At 39.6% G+C, this 26,500-nt stretch overlaps 1 protein-coding gene and 1 long non-coding RNA gene across 4 annotated transcripts; one reads left to right on the top strand and one right to left on the bottom strand.

Moving 5' to 3' along the window:
• The first annotated feature begins 590 nt into the window (after positions 1-590).
• On the top strand, positions 591-21,546 carry LOC119010225 (voltage-dependent calcium channel gamma-5 subunit). Its single transcript, XM_037082612.1, has 6 exons — positions 591-932; positions 11,518-11,758; positions 15,142-15,228; positions 17,214-17,354; positions 17,668-17,813; positions 18,731-21,546. The coding sequence occupies exons 2-6, from the start codon at positions 11,563-11,565 to the stop codon at positions 18,992-18,994; spliced, it is 834 nt and encodes a 277-aa protein (XP_036938507.1). The 5' UTR covers positions 591-932; positions 11,518-11,562; the 3' UTR covers positions 18,995-21,546.
• Positions 21,547-21,702: 156 nt separating this feature from the next.
• On the bottom strand, positions 21,703-23,918 carry LOC119022989. Of its 3 annotated transcripts, none has more exons than XR_005076139.1 (3): positions 23,673-23,918; positions 22,164-22,355; positions 21,703-21,980 (listed from the first exon to the last, which is right to left on the bottom strand). It is a non-coding gene; the product is annotated as an uncharacterized LOC119022989 (long non-coding RNA). The 3 variants fall into 3 exon arrangements; XR_005076138.1 differs by having other exon boundaries at positions 21,703-21,983; XR_005076137.1 differs by having other exon boundaries at positions 21,703-22,039.
• Positions 23,919-26,500: the final 2,582 nt, after the last annotated feature.

Raw genomic sequence — 26,500 nt, forward strand, 5'->3', positions numbered from 1 at the left:
TGCTGAATTCAGTCTGTCGGCAGCTCAGACGCTCTATAATGCTTTTACAAAACTGTCCTCTTCAACACAAATCGAGTGGTTTGATGAATGGAGAGGCTTCATCCTCAATTTGTCCAGTCAGTGAGAGACTATAACACATCTGAGTCCACGTGAAGTATGAACCAGATGTTACACAGAAATGACTCCACTCAGCCACTGAAATGACTCTGCTGTCGGCTCTGCTGTTTGGCAGAATATTTCTTTTAGTTTTCGAAACCATGACCACAATTTGTGTCTCAGTGGGGAGCCTGATACAAAGGATACAAATGTGAAGAAGAAGAAGAAGAAAAAAACAACAACTGAAGCTGGTGTCAGCCCTCATTATGTTGTGTCTTCTGACTGAAGCTCTTTTAATTTCTTTTCTTTCTTTTTCTATTTTAGAAAAAAAGAAACCCTGGCAATTAAAAGGTTGCATGTTACATAAGCACACAACTCATACATATGAATTAGTTTGGGCATGAACACAAGTCCATGCAGCTGTCAGGGAACGCATAACGCACAATCGTCTCAAATCCATTCAGTGTTTGATTCGCAGAAAATAAAATAATAACTAACAAATGGCTTTCTAAACTGGAGACGTGCATAAACCATGGCATATTTGGTCTGAACCACCAGCTCGTAGTTTAGCGCATCACACGCTGGCAGCAGCGCCTCCCCTGTCCGCCCTGCCCTCACCTGGAGAGAGGTGGAGCGCAGAGTTGGGCGCCACGTGCCGCTCGCTCCGTGCTGGCTCGGGTAGTAGCGGTGCGCGAGCCACAGCCGCGGGTCCCGTGCGCCACTCAGCAGCTCGCCGCGCAGCACGGAGCGACCGACTGAGCCGCGACTAACGAGAGGAGCAACGACAGAGGAGGAGGAGGAAACAGCGCGTTCGTCAACGAGGCTTTGTGGTGAAGGTAATTAACGCTCCCGTTTGTGTTTTTGTCTTTGTGTGCGTTAAGGTTTTCGTTTTGTTTTCGGCATTTTGCGAGGAGAAACGTTTCGCGGACGCCACGGAGCGCGTTGTTTGCTGTGTGTTGTTGTTGCTTTTTTTTTTTTTTTTTTTTCCCCACACCTGCCGTGTTGTGTATATATCTTAAACCGCCCAGGCTTGTTGTTGTGAATATTAAAGATGTGAGAAGAGCACACATTCACCCACTTTACCCACACTTCTACGCGCGGAGTCGAGTGAACTTCCTCCCTGACACCTCGCTGCCCAGAATAACTCCACATTAGACACGCAGGTGACATTCAAACATTTGCCTTTTCCCCCCATTTTCCTCTGTTGTTCTTTCGCTTCTTACAAACCCTTCATCACAGAAACGCCGCGTGTGTCCAAGTTTAGAGGCACGGAAACATCGACCCGACTCTTATTTAAACGCTCTTAAAATGGTGTCCAACTCCAGAGGAGAAAACAAGGGAATGGCACAGCTATTTGTTTTTGGTTTTTTTTTTTTTCGGAGGGGGGATGAAAGAAAACGGAAAGAGAGAAGAAGATACATGCAGCCTCAAATGAAACGAGCTGGAGATTACGTCTACTTTTTATTCTCAAACTGGATGAGTTCACTTCCGTCACACTCGTGTTTAACGCCGCGTTTAATGGACCAGGTGTCGGTCAGTTCAGCGCAGGACCGCGTGCGGCTGGTTCAGCACCGCGGACAGAGATCTGAGCGGAAGCCAAGGACTGGCTCTGGTTACTTTACGGAGGATCGAGCCAACAAATAGGCTGACTGACACACCGATTTATAGTTGATTAACTTTCAATATCCTGAAAATTATCGACAAAACAACAGGAATTCACAGTCGTCAGCTCGATTTCTTGTATCAAAATTGATGCTGTCATGAGATTTTGCTCTTTCTGGAAGATCTGCGATTTCTGATCAGTGACTGAGAGTCTCACTACATCTCTTATACATTTACTACAGCGGCACTGATTAGAAAAAGAAAAAGTTACCTTAAAGTAAAAAGGTCTCAAATGTTGAGATTCAAATTCCTTACCAAAACTTCCTCATTAACCTGGAATGTGTTTTTTAGCACTAGGCAGCCCACATGCCTACTTGGCTGACATCCAGTTCTCAGTGTGCCAGTGAGCCAGACAAATACTGTTATAAACACACATTTGGACGGGGATGGCGTGGGCTGCAGGGGATTATTTTTCTCTAACTGCAGAGGAGAAATGTTTTGTAGCCACTGTACAATGCAGGCTGCACGTTGGCTGCTTACACCTTCTCTGGACAAAAAGCTACTTGTTGCAGAGAAACAGACGTTTAAATGAAAGGTTGTCCACCTTAATCATTCAGACTGTGGTTTAAAGATGGGTTTCTTGCATTTCAATTCAATCTTTCTAAAGTTAGATTTGTAATGTTTTCTTCTTTAAAAAAAGAATAGATCATTCATTCGATTTTTATGGATGGAGTCCAGAAAAAAAATGTAAAGTTTCGATTAGGGGTACACAATGTAATAAAAAAGAACACCACAGTGCATTGCGATATGATTCATGATTATTGGGAATGATCATCTTTTGCATCACAATTTTTAATTTGACTGAAAAAGCACCATTAACATCCGATAGTATGACATTTTTGGGGGTCTCTAAACAAACAAACATGTTTTCTTTCATCTGGAAATCAGGATTTTTAGGCCGTCATGCTGTTTTGCCAAACATTATACTTTCATCAAGAAATTACAGCTTCTGCGATTTGGTGACATGGCGATTTCGATAATACTCAGATTAACTGTGCAGCCCTAGGTTTTGATGAAAGTCAGCTGTCTCGACTCCTGCTGGATCATTAAAATGTGTGCAAGCATCGCTCTCAGTTTCATGCAGAATCGTTCTGTCTTGAACCACATATTTAACCCCTGGTTTTCGGTCAGTAAATTTTTGTATTTTTCATCTCTGGTATGCAAATTGTCATGCAGTTTTACAGGCCAGTCATAATGGGCACATTTTCAAAGCTTCAAGGATGCACCCACTATTTAAAAAAAAAGACTTTACGAACCCTGTTCGTGTGTCCCATCATTAAAATTTTGCAGTCTCCCTCCATTTTTCCTCCACCATTGTGTCTTGTTAACTCAGCAACACCACACTTCACAGTTAACCAATTTGTCACTCCAGCCAACAAGCAAACACAGCTGCAGGTCATCATTAATAAAAGAATGTCTGCTACAGATTCCACATTTAAAAACAAGAACATGCTCAATGTCCTCAATGTGTAATGGACTTTCGTTTGTGAATCTGATTGTGTTGTTAATGAAGCGAAACAGTATACTGTTGTAGATCATAAACATTTCAGTGGGACTTGCATAATTGAGTTGCAGTTGAATACAATACAATCATTATTTCATTATCGTTTTTAGCACTTCAACTATTATTTCATTTGTATATTTAGATTTGTAACATTTAGGTTGCATTTCACGTCTCCTTGCTGGAGCAAATGTTGGTTCCTACCTGCCCTCGTTTTAGGGCGGAAAGGTATGAGTGCGTAAATGTATAAATGTGCACAATGTAGCAGTGTTGTTACCCACCAAAGAAAAGTTGGGTTGTTGGTGTCTATATAGACAAATTATAACCTGCTTATTGCCAATAGAAAGACTGGAGGATTCTACCACACTAAGATGCAGGGTTACAGTAATAAATACACCTCAGTTGTTGTTATGGCTGGTTAGTCAGTCAACTATGACAAAAAGCTTTTGCAATATGATTTAATGCAATATTTCTTTTAATGTCAGATCATTGTTAGGTTTCGTTAGTAACAATACATTCCTGCTGGTTCTGTTTAGTTTGTTGTTGTTGTTATTTTCATGTCATGATGGTGTGAAGAGAATATTGATTTAAAAGACAGACAGAGTTAAGTCAGGAAATCAGATGTCCAGAAGCATCTAAGTTTTATCAATAATAGCAGTGGGTTAGTGTTTTGTTATCTTTTCTTAACCATGTATTCACTTTACTTACTTTTCTTAGTCTGTATATGAAGCATGTTGCACGATAACACACATTTGTTAAACTCAGAAAAAAAGCATTCCCCGTAGCATCAACCTACTCTCTTGGCTGCACCTCAATTGTTTCAGCGATCACTCACGCTCTCAGGAACATCCTGCTGGGAGTATCTTTAAAAACATAAACAGCGTGCGCTATGGTGCTTTGATTTTAAATACCGTAAAGTATGACAGTGATCTAAGTCTCATTTAGGTTGGTAATATATATATAATACTGTGGCTTTGCACAGACTCTGGTAGTCATTAAATCCTACAGGATTTTCACACAGATGTGGACTAATGATGTAGCTGTACAGTAGAGTTGCGTGTACATAACGAGAACACGGAAGCTTGTAATTCAGTCACATTTCATTGACCATGAATAGCTTCCACTTCCCTTTTAATGGATCCACGTCTGTAATCTGCACACAAATATCTGCTCACTATATGTTTTGTCCTGTAATCTTCTGTGATGTATTTGTGCTTCTATGTCATTTCTCCTGCACTACTGGATATGAAGCCCTGTTTTGGGACTCGCTCATCAGTCCGTTCATGCTTGACTAATTCATAGGCCTCCTCTGTATAGTGTTGCCTGGCGACAGGGCCTAGTCAAGCACTCACAAATGGGAGACTTGATTTCACAACAAACAAAGGAAAAAATAGATGTTAGTGAATTTTGCTGTGGGTCACTGTTTTTTTTTTTTGTGCTGCTGTCAATGGACCGTCACCCCTTTTAGAGATCTCTACTGAACCGATCCTTTGGATTTTCTTTGATTAAACAGAGCTCCAGTCGTTCATGTTTAAGTCATTCAAGTTATTATTATCTTTATTACAAATATTTCAACATGGAATATGCAGATCAGGACAAGTAAGGTTTTGGTACAGCAAAAGTGAAAGTGAAGATATGTAGTCTTTGTTCAGCCTTTCATAGTTTATCTTTACTATTATATCAATGATCATTAGAATACATTCAACACGACGAACAAGCTGACTGACACGCTCTGCTTACGTACTCTGATCATGATACTGTACGAATTATTACACAGGGGATAATAGCTTAAAGCCAAAACCATATGCTAAAAGACATAAGGGAAGTGCCTTTGGAACAGCTTGAATGTCTTGGGCTATATCCAGAGCTGCCCCATCCAATTAAGATGATCTGACATTACACAACGAGAGATGTATTGTGCTTTGCTGCAGGCTGCTCCAGAGTCTTTATGGTGATGGAAGAGAACACTTCCTACATTGGATCAGCTGGTTCAACTGTTACCACCACCACTAACCACCAGTTGACTGATTTTTTCTAACCCTAATCCAGTGGTTTTAAGGTAGAGGTGGGAATGTGACACAGAAATAATCTTACTTGTTAGCTCCCTTCTGGAGACCAGAAGAGCTCAAAGACAACGGCTTATGGACGAGAGCATATGGAAACAAATTGTCATCTGTGAGAAGTTACTAATTAGACTCACATAGTGGAAGTTCCAGCAGAGCAGAGTAACATAAATTCAGCCTAATGACAGGCATTAAGAATAACTGTAATAACTAAAACAGAAATAGCCGATATTGACACTTATATACTAAGACTGTTTCACAACCGGTTAACATCACCGTAACTTACACATGTTCTTAATGTCATACATTATGAACTTAAGTTATGTAACCGAGTTATAAAACATGTCCGATACATGACTTAAGTTACTTATTTTAACCCCACCCATAATCATAAACAGAGAAGTTATGGTGAAAAGGAAGATCCTGTTGCCGGTACTCTCCAATGGTCATATATGTAATTCCTAGAGCCATTGGCAATGGATAAGAACATGTTGAGTAAATAGCTGCTAAAAGGTCTAATATATTTTCTTCCCAACTACCCAAAAGAGGGTTTGTTGGTGTGTATGTTATTTTACTTTTATTGTTTAACCTGTGACATTGTGTTTGAACATGCCATTAAACAAACACTTCATCACTCATCTACTTTGTAAGGCCTGGGGTCATTTAGCCTTTCTAAGCCAATATGAGGTGTATTTTGCATCAGTCTTTTTAATCTAACTTTGCATTAAACACTGGAGGACATTTTGGACATTCAAAAGACAGAGAAATGTATAATTCTTTGTAACATCAGTGACACACTCCCTCTGTAACACTCCTGATGTATTAAGTGAGGACAACAGAGTGGCCGTGGACAGTTTGTGGGTCAGTGAGTGTATTATGTGTATGAATATGTACGCGCGTATTATAGGCGTGCGTGTGCAGTGTCATGCATGTCTTACTTAAGCTGTGCAAGCAGATCCCAGCTGGATCTGTGGCTTGATGACATACCTCCTCGCTTGTGCACTGGACTGCTATTGTCCTCAGGCTTCTCCAGCCAGCATCAACCGCCAGCAACTAACTCCCGCAGTGTTAGTCGCCTGTCCACATCGGAGGCAGCAGAGGGACTGCACTCACAGCCACTCTCTCTCCCGGCCACAGTAGCTGGGTCAGTAAGCATGCCAAGAAAAGATCCACGCTGTGATGTGGACAAACCCTCGACAGAGACAAACAAATGCTCAAATTCAAATTAGACTGTCACTTGTTTTGTTTTTTAACACAGTCATGGGAGATAGTCAACTATTTTAGCTGAAAAACAGTTTTAGAGCTCTACTATAGAGGATCATAGTTATTGAAAATAGTATTTGTTATGTTTTTGAAAAAAAAAAATCATTTTAATTTTCAGACAACAGTGAGTTGAACAATCATCCTAACCCAAATAAACATGAAGTTTGCTTCAATTTTAAGTTTTTGTTAACTGCAGGCGTTTCTCTGTTGAAACACTTGAGCTTGTGATGTATTGTTTAACTTTGCATTTTAACCATCAGTGGTAAAGAAAGATGCTCACTACATTACATACATAAGTCAATGATAATATTCTATAACAGATGTATTTAATTTTGTCACTTTCAGAAAACATATAACCTAAAAAATAATGTTATATCAAGGGTGAGGTGTTTTCTCATCCAAATGTGGTTTGTTGTGGAGGTGTGGGTGTTATTATACGCTACAAATGTAGAAAAGAATGGAGACATCTGTGTCTCTGTTCTTTGGAGACACAGACACATCTCTTTGTCTTTCCACTGAATTTCCAATTGGTCTCGGAAAGTGTGGTATTTTTGGCAGTGAGCTGTTTAAATTAAGGCTGACAGGAGGTTAGGCGCATGTTAACAAAGTAGACGGAAGAGGACTGCCCTACTTTTGGCGATGACGTGCCCTTTACTCTTGCAGTGTTGTGCATCTGCCTGACTTGACGCCAGCATAGCCACTCGACCCCTAGTGGCTCTGATCAGTATCACATTAACGGTTGAACGTGTAACGTGTCATTTTGGTTACAATGAAAAACATTTTTGGGTGACTGTAACAATTGCAAAGCTTCTGCTTAATTAACCCCCATGATTAGGCAGGAGTGGACTTCAGTCTTAAAACAGGTTCAAACAGGTTTTTAAAAGGAAATGCTGATGTTATGCAGAAGGTTTTGTGTGTCTCTTTACAGACAAAAAGGGACTACAAGGCTTTTTTGTTGGTTGCAGTGGCTAACAGGCTAAAAGTAAAGCCTTTTTTCTCAGCTGAGATCAGTCACCATTTATAATCCTTCAGAGACCAGAACATGGAGTGGAATTTTTAGTATTCATCAAGAACTGAATGTGATGACACTGTGTGTGTGCATGCACGCACGCATATGCATGTGTGTGTGCGTGTGTGTCTCTGGCAGTTCGATGGTTGTCAATTCAAATGTTTGGCTTTTTGTTTTCACATCATTTTTACCTGTAATTTAGTTGGTGCTGTTTATTCGTGTGCCTAATTATTGGCATTACCCATTATCGTTGGATTAATGAGCTCAGTGCTATTTTATATATGCTAACATGTTACGAGGCGTTCTCGCAAGAGCACCCACACATGTTTAGTTGGCTCATGCAGGGGTCTCTCTGATTGTGTAAATGTTACTCTTTCCTAATGCAGGCAGTGAGTTGTTTGTTAAAACCCTGTTGCTGGCACAAGCTGCTAACCTTGATTATGTCTGCTGGAATAAGTGCCTCCAGCTTTTTTTTAAGCAGGTTGCTTATATTACTGAAAACGCTACAGAAAATGCTGTCCAAATGTGAACATCTACAGTTGTATTCAGCATCTTCTTGTTATCATGGGAAGCAGTGCTTGCAAATAGACAGACTTTGCTGGCTTAACACTATATTGGCCTGTAATAGATATAGATCTACATGGAAAACCTGACAATGGTGTGAACAGTTCTAAAGGTACTGTACCGTATGTCACAGCAAAACCACGTTTCTTATCATCAAAGATGGATTTGTGGTTGTGTATATGATGAACCTTGTGGCTGATTTTAGCGTTGTCATCATCATTACAGCATCCTTGTCTATTTTTATAAGTTCTTGAAGAGTACAACCACCATTTGTCCTTTTCAGTGACAAATAAATTACAAATAAAATTGTAAATTGTAAATGAATGCTCACCAATTGCATCATGGCCAAGAACAGGTGAGGGTTAATGATTCTCCGCTCTTATTAGCACCAGCCCTTTGTGCTTTAGTGATCTCTGATTGCTTATGCATGCATCCCAACTGCTTCCAATCACCGTCACTCTTCCCGGAGTAATATGCTGACATGTGGTTCATAGTTTGAAGGCAAAAAAGAGAAACACATTTATTTATAACACAAAAAATAGTCACAATTGGATATTGTGTTCTTTTTTTTACTGCCTTTTTTAAAAGTCACATTTTTTCTCTTTGTGTGAGTGGATGTTGTTACACTCACATATCTTAGAAATGCAATTTAGAAAATGTAAGATTCTCTTGTCAAATGTTAGAAAAATATTGCTCCCAGTTAAAAAGAAAAAGACAAATGTGAACTTCTGAAACATGGATTTTACTAAACAGGGACATAGGAAGAAGATAAAAAGAAACAACAGAAGAGACTGCCTGCATTTGTCGAGCATACAAATGTTATTAACAGTGCGTGCTGGACTTACAACAATAGTCATCAAGGATTTATTACCCCATGTATCGAGGAAATAGGGCGACTGGCTTTACAGCCATAAGAGGGATGAGATCTGGAGCGTACTGTCATCCTGCACAGGATTTGTACATTGAGCACAAATTCAGATGAAATATGTCAATTAATTTGTCTTGTCCTGCCTTCGATAATATTCAGTTGTTTTTGACCAAATGTGAGAATGCAAGAATTAATGCAGCTGTAAATTTCAACATGTTTACTGCTGCTTTTCTTTGTCATTTAGAGTCTTGCATAACGGAACTGTTGGTTGGACAATAGAAGACATTTTGAAGATGTTGCTTAAGGCTCTGGAACAAAGTGATCAACATTATTTATTTATTTATTTTGATTACATTTTGTGGCCTAATTATTCATGAAAATAACTGAAAGACTAATCAACGATGAAAGTAATCTTTGGTTGCCGCCCCACTGTTGAGATGCTGGTTCTGCACTCCCAGTTGCCAGTGTGGCGATCTCCTTACCCTGTTCTACTGAAGCTTTACTTCATGATACAAGAAGTTGATCCATGGAGAGAAATAAATGCCATGAGTCTTATGAAAAGTTCAAAATCCTTTCACACATTCGCTCAATCTTTCCAGCCCCCCAGTGGGTGCTCAATGTGGCAACCAACTGAGAACTCATTATGTAAAATCAATTCCTTTCAACACGTAGCCCATGCCAAGCAACCCCCAGTGCTCCAGCTTCCGGCAAATGTGGGCATCAGCTACCATACGAACAGATCCATCGTTTTGTGTGACGAACACACAAATTCATATGCTGTCACATACTGCACACCATCTGCAAGGCTGATTCTGCATCATGACATGCAGCAGAACAGATGTGGATTTATATCAGATATAAGGAGTCATGCGTGGTTATAGCAGAAAATAAAGGAGGGTCTCATAATTCTCTTTTGAGCATTATCAGTGGTGTGAGTCTTACTGCAGCTTTTTGAGGGGGGCTGGAGGCAACACGAGGGCAGTCAAATGAAAAACTTTACATAATGTTTTTTTTTCCAGACATGGCCCACTAAGCCACTGGCCCTGCACAATGTGGTTATTCAAATTCTAATGAGAGATTTGGAGTAGAGGGAAATTTCTTTCTCAAGTAAGAGGAAGAGAGTCTTCTGTTAAAGCTATCTATTATATCATATTCCCATGTATTACTTTCCATTCATTCCCAGCTCATGTCTGATTGGATTCATCTCCTGTTATTTATTCAGCCGCAGCTGTGGAAGATCTCCTATAAACTTGAATGAAGATGAAACAATAAACCTTTCGACACACTATCTACCTCCCCAAAACCATTAATTACATAATCATGTATTAATTATATCAATATTAAAACAACATGAATAACTAAAACAAAAGAAACATCTGGTTTGAATTGATTAACTGGTTTAAATAGTTAGTCTTACTTGCTGTGAGAGCAGTTACTGTCACTAGGCAAGACAGTGGTTTAAGTTACCCTGCTGGAATCAAGAAGATCCTTAGATCAAGTTGATTTGCTTCATATACAAGCAATGCCATTTCTCAGCTACAAGATGATGGTTTCACATTATTTTCATGAAAAGTATGACTCGCTAGTACTTGGGTTTAATGAGCAACATTGAACTGCAACAATTAACTGATAAGTTGATTAGCTGACAACCATTTTGACAACTGATTGATTGAGAAAAGTATTGATTTATCATCAGTGAAAATAGTTGATTAATTAATCTACAATGAAAATAAGTGCTAGCTGCAGCACTAGAAGTTCAGTGGTGTCATCATTTCAGCTAACTCCCTGTCTGTTTTGCAGTCAGAAATCCCCTCCCTCCTCCAACATTGGCACATGAATGCACAGCTGTAATCGCCAGACATATCCTGCTCTCTGCTCATGAGCAGACAGGACCGCTTCTTTATGGATGCCTCTGCTCTTATTGGATAAAGTGGGCAAGTGGGCCAGAACATTTCTTTTCTCTTTTACTGCATAAACAGGGAGATCAAACACTGTAACACTGACTACTGTTGGAATATAGAGCTATTTAACCCTTATTTTGATATATACAAAATACATCACTTATAGCAGCTTTAAGTATTCATTACTGCCATTATTTTCCAATTACTCAGATAAATTGTAGCATGCTATATATATGCTAACGCCTAGATTTCTCGGTGGGGATAGCTTTGCTGTTGCTCAACTTCTTCCAGTTTGAAGTAATTGGTTGCTTGTAACTTCACCGACACTGCTCAGTAGAGTACATATGTATCTTCCCTTTAGCTTTTCCTTCAGGGGACAGCATTTACATCTGGTGTCCTCAAAAACAAGAAGGTCCGGCAACTTTTTTGGAAATGTTGTTTTCTTATTCTAACTTATTTTTTCCCATATTTTCCCTCAGGGACAGTTTGATCCTGTCTCAGGGTGGTTTTTATTATAACTTGCTTATAACCTTATAAACCTATGACTTTGTTAAAGTTTTTTTTTTTTTAAATCTCTTTTCCACTCCCAGCTTTCCTTTCTGCCGGCGGCGCCCCCCTGCTGTTGAGGCTGTGGTATGAGCCTATGTGGCAGGAAGGCGCTGACGTTGCTGAGCAGCGTGTTCGCTGTTTGCGCCCTGGGCCTGTTGGGGATCGCCGTAAGCACCGACTACTGGCTCTACCTGGAGGAGGGTGTCATCCTTCCCCTAAACCAGAGCACCGAGATACGCATGTCCCTCCACTCGGGCCTCTGGAGGGTTTGCTTCTTGGCTGGTAAGTTATTACAAATTCTAAAACATATAGATGAAGCATTTCTATCTCTCAGTCCTCAAACCAAGTGTATTGTATTTCAGTCAGGAAATTATCCATTAAGTCAGCTTCACAGTCAGCCTGTTGTGAACAGAGATTGAAGGATAAGATGCAAAATAAAAGGCCAGATGCACCAGGATTCCTGTTTACATAACAGTGGTTCAGTAAGAAAGGTGTGCAAGAACTCCTGGCACAAACAAATGTCTGGTTAACATCATTGTTGAATGTTTAACCAGCTGTTCTACATAAAAAGCATTGCATGCAAAATTGTATTGCCTTCTTTAAAGGATTTTATGTATATGTATGTAGAAATATGATTTAGGTGATTGGTGAACTATGTATGAGTTCAGCAGCACCACTATCTCTGCAACTGATAAAATGAAAGACATTGAAGTTTTAACATATGTTTAGATTAATGTCAGCATTGCTTAAGCCTGTGCTGTTCACTTAAAGCTTTGGTGAATCTGGATTTTTTTGTCTAGTTTCCTCTATAATGTGTGTTGCACTTGCACAGTCACCTGCATTTGTTTCCTCTCTTTCCTCCCAATGAACCTCGAGACTGCAGAAAGTAAAGATGACCTAGTCTTTGCTTGGTGTTTGGATATCTGAGCATGAACATTTTAACTCTGCCGTAACCTCTGTCTAGCTCTAGGACGATTTTGATTACTGTCATGTTTGATTTCCACACTTTATCATAGGGTGCATCCTTTAAAGTGTTTTCATTCCAGTTGAAAGATTGGTTTTGCTAGATGTCTTTCCACATGACTTACCCAGTGGCTGACTTCCATTCTGTGTCACCAGAGGCACCTTGGATTGATGCAGAATACCCTCAGTTCTTGGACTGCTTTTGTGACTGCTTTCTCCTTCTTTTTGACCTGCATCTCTTTTCCACCATAGCTATCATCATGAAAGAAAAAGTACTAGATATAGCGGGTGTAAGTCTTTCCACAGTGCATGCTCAAACACCTTTTGGCCTACATTGTTCCCCCCAGCTCCGACATCACAAAGGCATGCTTGGAGGTCGTGATTGGGAAAAGCAACACTAACGGTTAGATTTTATTCTTTTCTTAGAGAAACAACTCTCCAGACAAGTGTTGCCTCAGAGTAAACCAGGTATCAACTTTTGCTCTTACCCTTTGCTTCCTCTGGTAGTGGCAACAGTAAACTGCATCAATATGTCATATTATTCATGTGTACTGTTGATGTGCAAACAAAAAATGTATGTATGTTGTCTTTTTTTACAATTATATTTCTGTTTGGCCTTTTTAGAAAGTTGGAAATAAAATGGACAGAGTTTTCGTTCATTACATTGGGCTGTTTACTTTTTCTTTTTTTTTTTTTTTTTTACTGTTGAATTGTTCCATTAACCTCTGTGCCCTGCCCTGTCCTCTTTCAGGGTTAATCATTCAGTCACAGTACATAAATAGGCAATCTAGTTGTGATTAGGTAACAGATGTTCTCTTGTCACGTCACAGGACATTGCTACAGTATAAATGGACTAATGGTCCAGTGTCTGTTTTAGGGGCAATTGAGTGGCCTTATTGCCCACTTAACTGTTCAGGTTTGACCCAGAAACAATTAGTGCACACAGTCACAGTATATTGTTACGCCACAGAACGTGAACAAGGTTGTGTGGTGTTTGAGCTGCTATTGATGTTGGTTCCAGTTCAACGGGTGTTTGGTTCCAGCATGAGCACATGTAGGGGATCTCTACCAATACAACCAGTGCTGACACTTTGTTATTGTGAGTGTTGTAGATCATCTTCAATATAGGGCACTGGGCTGCTTATGTGGCTTATAGAAGGACTAGTTGTAATATTTTTATTGTAAGCAAGGTCTATCATTCTTGGAATTTTGATGGTAGCTGTTAGCCACCATCGTTTAAGTCACATTTGCATAATCTTTTAGTTATTTTGACCTTTTCCCAGATAGGTGTCCTTGAAGACTGACTGGAAATGGGGCATGAAGTCTGCTGTGTTATTTTGCTTTTTTGCAGTTACAATTGAATGGCCTGAGAGTTACAGTTGCCATTCTGTAGATGTAAAAACAAACAACAAAACAAGGAGAAAAAACTTTACAGTCCTGTATTAAGTAAGCTATCCACACATTCAAACAATGTTTTGTTTTCAGTGTTCCTGGGGAGGGGAACTCCAGAGACCTTTCCTTCCCTGTGAGAATATCTGTTTCTGTAGTAAGTTGCTAAATGCTGACTTTATGCCAAAAGCAAAATCAAAAGCAAAAATGATGGAATTGACATTTTCATGATTGCCTCCGTACCCTTTACATCTCCATTACAGATTCTCTGATGGTTCCTGCTTCTTAAAATCCCATTTTTGATAGCACAGAGAAAATGAGGAATGAATGTTAAAACATTATTCTGGTGTCAGAGTCTGCACGTACATCATTCTACACAGTGAGGCTCAAACATTCAACTGAATGAACAAGACAAAGACATGACTAGAGGTGGGCTGCAATATACCGAACTGACCCTTATATTTACTTAATATGATAAGAAGCATGTTCATAAACTATCTTCTAATCTCTATCTCTCTATCTAACTGGCAATCATTATATATTTCCCTCTTTATATACTCCATCATTTCAAGTATGTACCGTTAGAATGATGAATGTACTAAGTGCATCATTGTAATGCTCAATAGCAGCATTTAATGTTTGATACTTAAACTGTATTTTAGGCCTGACCTTAACTAAACCTTCAGCATTGTTATCAACACAGAATATTCATGATGAAAGTTAAATACGTATACAGAACTGCAAAACACCTACACCAACACCTTAAGCTGTGTGTGGGGTTAATGAAGTGTTGATGAGGACATCAGTTGCAAGAGTGTGTATTTGTGTGTCAGTGTGTTTTGGTGCCAGACTTTGTACTGTATGTGTCAGAGTGATAAAAGGGGAAGGTGCGAAAATGGAATGCTGGGTTTTCCTCTTACAAATACTGACAGCAGAAACTGTGTGTGTAAATGAAACAAGCTGTTGATAACATGCTGATTTGCAACTTGCTTTTAGATTGTTTTTAATTGACATTTAATGGTTTATCAGATGAAATTCGTACCATGACACAAAGTTAACTAATTCAAGGACATGATAAAAGAAAACTTGATGTTTGTGATGCACAGTCAAACATTGTGCCAGGATAGATATCATCATCATCATGGAGTCTGTGGGACATAGTGTGCTAGCTTACTGTACATGCCTCTGTGTTTGACTTTGTCTGTCACAATGGTCTAATTAACAGCTTAACCAGCTGTGCTGAACCCTGTTTCCTTCAAAATTTATGTGATATCTTATTGAATATATGTATTTCCCTGTCATTTTTTTTCCAGGGGAGGAGAAAGGCAGATGTTTTACCATAGAGTACGTGATGCCCACCACCGTCCAGATGACCTCTGAGTCCACTGTTAGTGTCCTGAGTAAGTAACTGTTTACTATTATATATTATAATTTATTATAATTATAATTATGCTTCAGTTTGGTGAATGTGTTAACGCCCACCGGTGTTTAATTTGAATTTGAACACTTGTACTGAAATACCAAATAGTTAAATATTATTCTATTTGCACTGGAATAATGGCCCTTGACTAAAAATGAGCTGGCTATGCAGTAGAAGGACACAAATATTTTTGAAATTGGCGCTAAATGTTTTTCAGGACCTCTTGATCTGACTACACTCTCTGTGGCCGTGGATTCGGGCTTACAAAATTCGGAACGACAATTGCCCTACAAAGCAGCTGATAGTCCTATATCCACCAGATGACATGTTTTTGCAGATCTTCATTGTACATTTGCATATACAGACAAAATTATAGTGTGCCAAGCTGGTTGAATATCTGCAAAGTTCCAATTTAAATGACAGAAAATGACTGTGTTCACAGCTGGAAAGCCAGGTGAGAGGTCTTGTCATTGTTGTTGCATTAGCACTCCTCCCACGTCCACTGGGTGGAGCTGGGATGGTCTGGACCTCTAATGCATTACGCCCTCCCAGTGAACCTCATCTCTGACAGGTGAAAGAACTGTCTGGTAACACCATGTGTCACTGAGGGAGAACATGTCTTTCCATGGACTCCTGTACTGTTGGCATCAACAGGGACTGCAATGCATGATAAGCCTCTTTTGATTTGTTATGCCAAGTATGAAGTCGTCACATACATGACAAGTGTGACAAGTCCACACCCCTGAACTAAGCTGTCATCGTGTGGTTTGTGCTATTCCTGGCTCAGTCCCCAAGGACTGTCCAGTCAAGATAAGAGCTGGGTATGCATGAAATATTTACGGGTGCCATTTTCATTTTGTAGAGACCCCCTGCAGGGTGAACATGCATGGATACACATAAGTACTGGTAGAGTGCAGACAAGCAGTCAGGACGACAGAGAGTGAGTCTGTCAGAACAGCCACTGTAGTGCTCATGTCTCTCATGTCTGTAGCCCAAAGACGGTAAGACAGAGGAAAACTAGTTGATCATCTATAAATGCTTCAAGCCTCTCTGAAGGTTATCATAACCCATTAGATGAAGAAGACAAGGTCGAGAGAAATTATCCCTTTACTCATGCATCCATTTTCTCATCAACTTTTTCTGTGAGTGCAAAAAAGGTTCTAATGAGGTGGCTATTCTTTCAAGAGACAGAAGTGAGAGACAAGAGAATTTATGTCAAGATGTGGAGGTGAAGAAGCGACAGAAACTTGAATGAGAAAGATGTGTACATGTGAGAAATAAATCCCTCCCTGCAAAAATGATACTGCTGAAAATAGTAAGTTACCCAATGGCTGTGATATAAATGAAAGTATACCTCCAGGCACACTGGTAAAATTAGGTTAACATACTGTATGCATTACTTATAACTCTGAAGTGCACATATAATAACTTGGCAGCAGCTGTCATTGGATCTTTTTCATTCTAAACTGAAGAGTTTCCTGATTTTTTTTCAGACTTTAATTCTAACAAGAAATATACTGAAAACTTTAACTGTCTGGCATATACTCTAGATCTTAATAGGAAAGTTTACAACCTAACCCAAACCTTACCACACTAATTAAATTACCAGTTCCATTAAGGTTATGGCCTTAGACATCTGGTTCACTTAGCATTTTGTGTAATGGGAAACACAATGGGGAACTAGAAAGAAGAACCACTGACTGACTTTACTTCTGGGAGATACTGTACCATATGCTCTCAGTAGGGAGGTCCAGCTCCATCTCAATATAAATAAGGCACCATATATTAAACCCATGAAACAGTGACTTGACGAGCAAGACCAGTCTCAGTGGAAAACCTCATGCTGCTGCTCTAGGGGGAACAGCTTCCATTAGAAGTTTCAAAGAGTCACTGACGAAAATGCACAAAACAAAGAAAAATAGAGTTCAGTCCAAAAACAAACTGATTTTTCTTGTCTTCTTCCAGAGATGATCCGTTCTGCCACACCCTTCCCTCTGGTCAGCCTCTTCTTCATGTTCATTGGTTTTGTACTCAGTAACATTGGCCACATCCGACCCCATCGCACCATCCTGGCCTTCGTCTCTGGAATCTTCTTCATCCTGTCAGGTACTGAGCTTAACTGACAAAATTTCCAACTTTTTAAATCACCAAACATTTAAAAAATGTGAACTTGGGCTGGAATAAGTAGTTTGTTAATTTCTACAATCCGTAGTTATGTAATAGAATTGGTTTGGATCAAATCGATGTGACTACGATTTAAGAGGAGAGTGATGGTGAACATACTATCACTGTAAATGTGTGACCAAGAGTGACTGCATGCATATACTATGAATATATTTTGTGCATTTAAGTCGATGTCAATAGAATTTTTCTTTTCCTGTCAGTTGGTGTCTTCATTCTCTCTCTCTGCCTACCTCAGGTCTGTCTCTGGTGGTTGGTCTGGTGTTGTACATCTCCAACATTAACGATGAAATGTTGAACAGAACCAAAACTAATGAGGCTTACTTCAGCTACAAATATGGCTGGTCATTTGCCTTTGCTGCCATCTCATTCCTGCTCACTGAGGTAACTTTACCTCAACATACGTGGATGATGTAACCTTGTATCTTGCCCAAAAGGTTTCACAGGTTTTACATAAAGTATTTGAATCGTTAAGCATCCTCACTTCCCCTTCAAATCCCTTCCTTCAGACATGAACAACTGTCACTGTATTGTGCACTGTGATATAGTCTTAACACACAATAATTCAGGGCTGACAATCTGTGATTGATATCTTTATTGTATATCTTTTATTGTGTCTTCTGTGGATAGTCGACTCTGCCATTCAACCAAGCAGTGAAAGTCTGCAAGTTGCTTTTGATGCTGTTAGTCATATACCAGATTATGGAAAATGCTTTTGCTGTGAAATTCTGACTTGTGTAAATTTATGTTGGCAATGATCTCATTTAAAAAGCAGAAAGAAAAAACAAACAGAAGAAAAACTAAAATCCATATAGATAAAGCACAGTCTCACATGCATCGCATAAGATAAGGGCATATGCACCTACAGAAATCTACAGATATGTATGTTGGTTATGTGTTTAGTTTGAAGCAGTGGCAGCTGGTGTGCAAGTCAGTCCACAGCATGATGTTGTTTTGCACAAGTTGATTACTTAAATTCTTTATTCAATCCCATTGAAGTTGAACAAGTTGAACAGAACTTCTGTTGTTGTAACTCTCTCTTATCAAGGCCTCTGCCTCTTTAGAAAAATGCACATAAACTGTCCCAGGGTTCTCCCCAGACGGTGGAACAACAGCGCTGCGCCGCTATACTGCTAGCTCAGCGCCACTATACTATATGGCTAGTTTTCATCTGGCCATTTTTTCCTATTTAAAACACTGTTTTCTTTAACCATGCGACTGTAAAGGAAACAGAAGTAAAGTTTAAGGATGTTACCAAAAAAGAGTAAACTCTGTGTCTCTTGGCCTCTGCTCCTCCCCAGACGGCAGGTGTCATGTCAGTGTACCTGTTCATGAAGCGCTACACAGCAGAGGAAATGTACCGGCCCCACCAGGGCTTCTACCGGCCTCGCCTCAGCAACTGCTCAGATTACTCCGGCCAGTTCCTCCACCCAGACGCCTGGGCAGGACGTGGTCGCAGTCCCTCCTCCATCTCCTCTGAGGCCTCACTCCAGATGAACTCCTCCCACTACCCTGCTCTTCTCAAGTGTCCAGAGTACGAACAAATGTCATCCTCACCTTGCTGAGGCAGAGGATGAGCGGTTGTGTTAGTATCATAGCGGTCATTTTGATCTGACTGGATTTTGGCATAAATTGTCCAATCATTTGATATTATCCAGGTTGAACCTCTCCTGTCTTCAAGTGTCCTGACTGTGACCTGATTCTCTCTATCCTGCCTACTGCCAGTTTTTGATTTCTTTACACCTTTGGTTATGTAGGTAGAAACTCTTCAGTTGAAGGTTAGCCAGTTCACTTCATTCTAAACTAGTTTCAGGGTGAGCTGTAAAGGAGATTAGAGAGGAAAGAGTTTGAACAGGTTCTACTTGTATTTGCTTTTAATCTAGTTTTTAGTGATAGGTGACAGGCAACCTGCTCAACTCGCTGAGGGTGGAAGGAGTAATTCATCTGAAAGGAGTAACTTGAGTAGCTTCAACCTGCAGTGGGCAAGACTGCTATTTGCCTCAAGTACTGGCAAAATCCTGATAGCTTTCTGACAGGATTACATGCTGCACATCAGCAGACATTGAGCATTTAATATAGGTACTAGAAATGAAAGCATGTAGAATGATGTTTGAAGGTTTTCAAACACTAAAGTGTGTGCTCTCAACCAGAAAGATGGGAGTACTTAATTTGTGAAATCACACTTAGAGTACAGGAAAGCTGAGAGGATGAAACATTTCCTCAATATGATCATAAGAACATTAGATCATTTGTGCAGACTTTAGATTTATAAAAGGTTAATGAGGATAGAATAAAGTTGTTAAAGCTCCTTTCATCAAATTGTACACCTGCACAAGTCCTCACTTGTCACTTTCCTTGTCGCTTCTGTCTCTTCTTCACATCTCAGCAAGTTCAAGTGGAGCCACATGCTAGACCTCAGCTAGACCTTCATGTTCAAGTGTAGAGCTTATAAAACACACGATGAATGTGAATTCAAGCCATTCAGATCATTTCAACGACAAACCATTTTATAAACAATCTATTTGACCAGGCTGGGAGAGTTGTGTTTGTGACGGGCGGTGTTTGACCTTCCACGTGAACGTCACCTCTCACTCCACCCTCGGAGCATTTCTGTTTCAGGTGTGATTTTTAAACAATCTGCTGCTCACACTGAATTTCAATTAACAGCGTGAAGTACTTATAGTCTCTGAAGGAGAGCCATGGATTGCTATGTAGCCACTTTTTCTTAGTTCTTTGTTTGTTTTCATTGGTCCCTTTCAAAAATGTTTAAGTCTTGACACCAAAGGAAAGATTTTTAATCATTGGATGCTAGTCCAGACATATTAAATACTTTCTATATATTAATGGTTATATAAACTTTGAGTGTATTATTGTATATTCTTGTAAAGTAAAGGAAACAGACAAAACATAAACATGCTTTGTTTGCTCTCATAACCCGTTATTGATAACAACACAGGACTGCTTTACATCAGTGCTCGACACACTACAGATGTAAATAAACCTTTTGTATTCTCAGAGAACCTAAGATTCCTGTAGACAGTGGTCTTCCTAGTTAGTCAGGCATTTAAAGACAAAAAGTGTATTTAACCAAAAGGTAGAAAGAAAAGGAGCAGTACACTGATTCTGTTTATGAGATTAGAATGATGTAACATTTGTTTAAACAAAAAAAAGGCCAAGGGGGAGAATATGGAGTCCGTGTGGTCATGGTTTTAATGCACAACGTGAATAAATCAGGTGATATGAAAGACTATTTTGTTATGGAGCCATTGTGAATGTATGATTCGCTGAAGGAAATACTGCTTAAGGAGTTTGTTTTTTTTTGGAATATAGTAAAATACCTCTCCTGTAAAGATATAACACCCAAATTATAGATGCATATTTTTATAATTTACTCCCTTATACGAACGTATTATTCATCGATGTTTGACATAGAAATATACTGCAGTCCTCAGTGTGCCAAGGAAGAAGTTGTATCCAGGTTAAGTGGCTTAAGGTTAAGTACTGAATATATACATTTCATGCAGCAAATGTGAGTAAACATATTACCGAGAAACATTTTGTCTTGTGCAATGACTTTATGTTAGTTTGATATATTATTGAAATTATAACTGTCAGTATTTAATGTTGCATGGTGTGAATTCCACATATTATTAATGGCATGCAACATTTCATCACTGGATCTTTATATTCCACCTGCAGCACATGGAAACAAACATACATAAATTTAATGTTCACTCTCACAAGCAGTGTTTTGGTATATAGACCAGGCATTTTGTTCATTTCAAACACTGTACATATGAAATCATCCGTGTGTACATAGATTCATTTTTGTATAGACTGCAGTACATGTAAAAACAAAAAAATATATGGTTGTTTGGTTGTTGGGTAGATTCTGCAGTAAAAAAAAAAAAAAAAAGCTGCTTCGCCTCCTGCGTCACATTGAGAATGTGAGCTTTTGCATAATGGTATACTTACATGAAGTATTCAGATGGTGTCAGACATGAAATGTCAATATCTGTGTATTTTTACAATCAAGAGTCATTTTCATGATGTTAAATGTGCAATAGAATATGTATACTCAATGAAATAAAGTTTAATGGGATTTGATAAACAATAAGTTGTGTCTTGTGTGACTGTTTGTCTCTGAAATGTCTGTATTAAAACACAAGTCTGTTTATATTGAATTGCATGTGTCATTGTGCTAAATAATGTATCTCACTCAACATTTTCAAAAGTAAAATACAATTTGACTGGTAGCTGACACAACCAATGATTTTAAACGGTGATATGGCAAAATGTTTATTATTTATGTCACAGTAAGGAAATAGTCAGAATTATATAAAATTGAAAAATGTACATTTTTTATCAATTAATAACATATAAGACAGGCCTGTAACAGCAGGTACTTAGTGTAAGCATCAGTGAAAACATTGAGGTCATGAAATGTAAACAGACATGTGACTCAAGTCATTTGGTCCCCCGGGGCTCAAACCATTTCTTTTCATGAGCAAGTTCTCAGATTCTCATTTTCAGTATGTGGTTTAATCTAACCTGCTAGAAAAGTGAAACAATGAATTAAGTTTGTATTATAATCTTTGATTGCTTTATTTCTGAAAAAGAAAAGAAAAAAACAGTGAAATGCTGACAGCAAGACTAAAAAAAGCTCTAACAAACTAAACTGAATGTGTAAAATGAACACAAAATGAATAGCAAGTGTTTCAATTCATCACATACCAAGTCACGTCGAGGCAAGAGTCTTTTACTTTCAGGTCCAAGTTGAGTCTCAAGTCATTTATTTGACTCAAGTCCACCTCTCTGGATGTAACACGTGTTTGATATGACAGTGAAAAACAGTCATATTCCTAGAAGACGCACTGAGACTCTCAGCAGGCTCATTATATTGAAGGGGGAGCACAGTGTCGCCCTCTGTGGAGACACAGTGGAAATGCATATGAGCAGGAAACTGAAGAGCTCTGGAAACAGAGTATCGCCTACTGATAATAGTATCGCATTATTTACTATATTTACATTCATTACTACAGTATTACAGACATGCACTGTCATATATCTTTCCCATTGACTTGCACTTTTATCGAAAGCCATACTTTACATTTGAGAAAAATACATTCAAAAACACAGTAAATTCCCTGATAGGTTATTCGACCACATTATGGCTCTCCCACCCAAACAGTTCAGGTCAGATCTCTGTGTTAGACAGATAAGAGTGCCAGCGTGAGCCCAGCGCTGCTCTGACTGCCAGAGCTGGCGCTCATCCATCTGGTTGAAAGAGATGTAATGGGGCTATCAGCAGGATGGAAACAGCTGCATCCTGTGCTGTTCACAAACTGAACCGTCAGTTTCATTTATTGACCTGATGAGCTGGCTTGCTCCCAAATTGATTACCCCCAATAATGAAATCATGTGGCGCACATTCGCTGTTGGAGCCAATTAATTACACATTTAGCAGCTATTTGATTCAAACTCTAAGCGCTCCTTATTCTGTTGCACTAATACGAATTGATGTAATTGGTTGTATTGTCTCTTAATCCAAAAGATCTCTCTGTCCTCCAGAAGCTGGCTGTCGCTGATGAGATGTGACCTGGAATCATTTGTCAACAGCTCCATCTAGTGTTATCTCTATGGAGGCACAAGGATAGAGATCAGTGAAGAGTCAGTTTATTACTTAAAAGAGGAAATCATTGTCCCCAAACTTCTTCATGCACCAGTACCACAATTGATGAGATCAGATTTGTTTGTTTTGCTGTCCCGTCTATGAAGACGTCTTTATGCTGATATCCTTTGGGTTGATAATTAAAAACCTTTTTTTGTCACAGATTTTCTTTGTCAGGCTTGGGAGAAAAAGCAGAACATCTTAAGACTGAGCTGCAAAAAATAATGTGCAATTGTGTAATGAAATTAAGTGCAACAGACTGTTTGACCACTGAAACTGTATTTGGTGTCAACCCATTAGGGCTGAGCACTTTGTGTGCTTGACATGAAAATAAATCAATCAGTATGATGAGGACTCTAATTGGCCTATAAATGTGACAAAGATACGTAACAGAGGCAGCACATTACACAGCTTAACAACTAACTTTATTGTCTAAAATGATATGCACTTAACCTCACTAGAAATTTCACAATTCTAATCACCTATCTCTTTTAAACCTCAGGTTTTCGAATGTCCAATCAGTTCAAGGGTTCAGTCCACATAAGCTAAAGATAAACAAACACAAAACAAACCTGTATTCCTCGTGCTATTTGCAAGGCAGGCAACACTTGCACATATAAGGATTGCCCTGATGCGGGTAGCCTAGATGACTGGTGACTTTTGTGGTCACTTAACTGGGCTGAAGACTAAACAGTGAGTTTCCCTCACTAGAAGAAAACTTCCATCAAAGAAATCTCAATAAGGGCCTAAACAGATGAGAATTCCTGGCTGGCAATCAATCAGATGAGGGCTGCATTGTGTCAGGGACATATTAAAAATGAGAGTGAGCCCAACCTGGGAACCTTAACCCACCTCTCTTAAGCCTTCACAAAAGGGCGTCGTCACACCCTGATTGGCTGGGAGGAGAATGCCCCAGCTGCTATCACTGATCAGGAGTCAGTCACCCCACCCTGCACCCAGGTGATCTGAATCCACTCCGGTCAGTCCAGGGGGGCTTTTGAAATTCTGCCCCAAACACAAAAAAAATATAGCAGGTCTTACAAACAGAGACTGTTACAAGTTTGAGAGAAGGAAAATAGAATAATAAATAGCTGGGATGGGATAATTACATCTTTTTATCCTGCGCAGCATCTTCTGTTTGCATGAGGTACAGATTCATAACTACTGACCGAGCTGCTCGTGTGAGTTTGCAGGTTGTTTTGATCTGAAATGCTTTTGTCGTCTGTGTATACAATTTACCTACAGGCTGTCAGTCAAATGCTTTTCATCTACTCCGCTGTTGTGCTTTATCCAAACAGCATTCGACAAGCAGTTAAGCAGTGGCGCTATCAAAAGACCGACAACATCTTTCTTCAAAGACATGTGAAATGGAGACATGTCACCGCGTCAGAAAAGGCCTTCAGGGTATTCCAGCAGTGGTTTAACAAGCCCTGGCTGACGTTGCCTCGGGGGGAAAATCCATCTTAAGTGTTGTTTCAATACCCTCAAACCTCGCAGGACTTCTGTGAGACTGACCCTTAATGGGTGAAAGAGCAGGTGAACGCGTCACTGCTACATCTCACCCTGAGGCCACTGGGATCTTTGTGAAGCTCCTCTACACACAATGTTCAATGAAGGAAAAAAGCGATAACTGAGTAAACGTTTAGATCGCATCTGAGATTCTTCCAGTTCACATCATTGATATTCATTATGCTCAATTAGTACGACCGCTTCGGGCATGTTTGCCCCGCTCCTCTTTGGCCCTGCGCCCTTCACTCCGCCAGAGGCAACTCGATGTACGGTGTCTGCTTCACCGGGAGCAGAGAGGATATGAAGGAGGTCAAACAGTCACAGAAGCACACTAAAAGTTTATGTGTTCTCCAAAAATCAAAGCCACAATAAATTTGTAGATCGTTATCTAACTATGTAATATTCCGTCCGAGCGTTTTTTACGTCTTATTTTCAAGATGAAGCTACAGCAGGTTTGCCCCAAACCCGAACTTTAAATCAGTAACATCAGTCAGACGATCTTTGCCGGCAACAATTCTCTGAGCAAGATTTAGAACTGCACCCAAATGAGACCGAGTCTCCATCTAGTAAATATCCATCCATCCTTTTTTTGATGTTTTATCAACCACTTTTAGTCAATGAATGCCGACTTAAGCTACCGCAAGGCAAAAAAACCTCCATCTCATTATCCCTAAGTATGGCCATCATCACTGGAGATGTGCTCTGAAATATAACAGTCCATAAAATTCTCTCAGGTTTTAATAAGACATAACGTGATTTGGGGTTTTTCAGACATACGCTGAGATTCAAAAAAAGTTTGTTAAGAAGAAGATGTATAATAATAATGATATTTAAGTGGAATTTGTGTAGGCCACAGAAACACTGAAGTACTTTTTTTTATCAACCAGTTTTCATTTCACTGCCTTTCCCACCTCAGTTGTATTTCAGTTTCCAAACTGAAAATGGTGCAGGAAGATGGCATCTTGCTGCTCAGTTCTGCTCAAAGCAGCATATTTTAGTGGAAGAAGCCTGTGCGAAAAACAGGACAATCAATTGTCACAGTTTACTGCAAAACTGAAAGGCGGCACCAGGCCATGAAAGGCCCTGACCTGTATATTAAGGTCTGTGAGTTTTTAACCAAATGTAAATGTAATATGATATTGCTATATTGCTGTAGACAGTTTGGGGCTGCACTGTCTGTGTGCATATGTAGGTATAGATCCATGTCTTAAAAGAGACAGCTTACTCATTTTTAGGCTCATAGTAATGCTTTACGTTTACCAGAATAAGTGCACATGCCTCAGTGCTCAAAAAACACATCAGTTTTCTCAGCACTGTATTCCTTCTGTCTGAAATGCCCTCGTCCCAGATACAGTCTCCTCTGATTGGTCAGCTTACACAAGCCTGAGCCAGCACCATTTACAACAACAGAGAAGCTTTGCTAAATTAATTCTTCCATGCCAAATTCCCCGTTTGGCATAAATGTGTGACAATATGACATGGCGTGACGTCACAAAGTCACTGAATTAAAGGTGCGACTATTGATGGGGCGTTTCAGGAGCAGTGTTTTCTGTGGGAGAGAGGAGCTTCTGTTGGCGCAGACTTTGACCTTTTTAACTTTCCATATATTTTACATGTACGACAAGGAAAACAAACAAACACACAAAGAGTAAACATTTAACACACACACACACACACACACACACGTCTTTTATGCCATTCCTCTGTTTATTCTATCCTGCAACTTCCCTCAGTATTCCCACATCTTTCATGCTCTTTTCCTCCATCTGTCTGTTTTCTATCTTTTCCCTGACTGCTTGTGGAAAAGGGAGAGGGTTTATTTTGTTAAATACAGCAGGTTCATCTCAATGCGACGGGAGGCCTGAAGGACAAGCACTTGGCAGCGCAGAGC

The sequence above is a fragment of the Acanthopagrus latus genome, chromosome 1 (assembly GCF_904848185.1).
Source record: "Acanthopagrus latus isolate v.2019 chromosome 1, fAcaLat1.1, whole genome shotgun sequence".
In the NCBI taxonomy this organism is placed as follows: Eukaryota; Metazoa; Chordata; class Actinopteri; order Spariformes; family Sparidae; genus Acanthopagrus; species Acanthopagrus latus.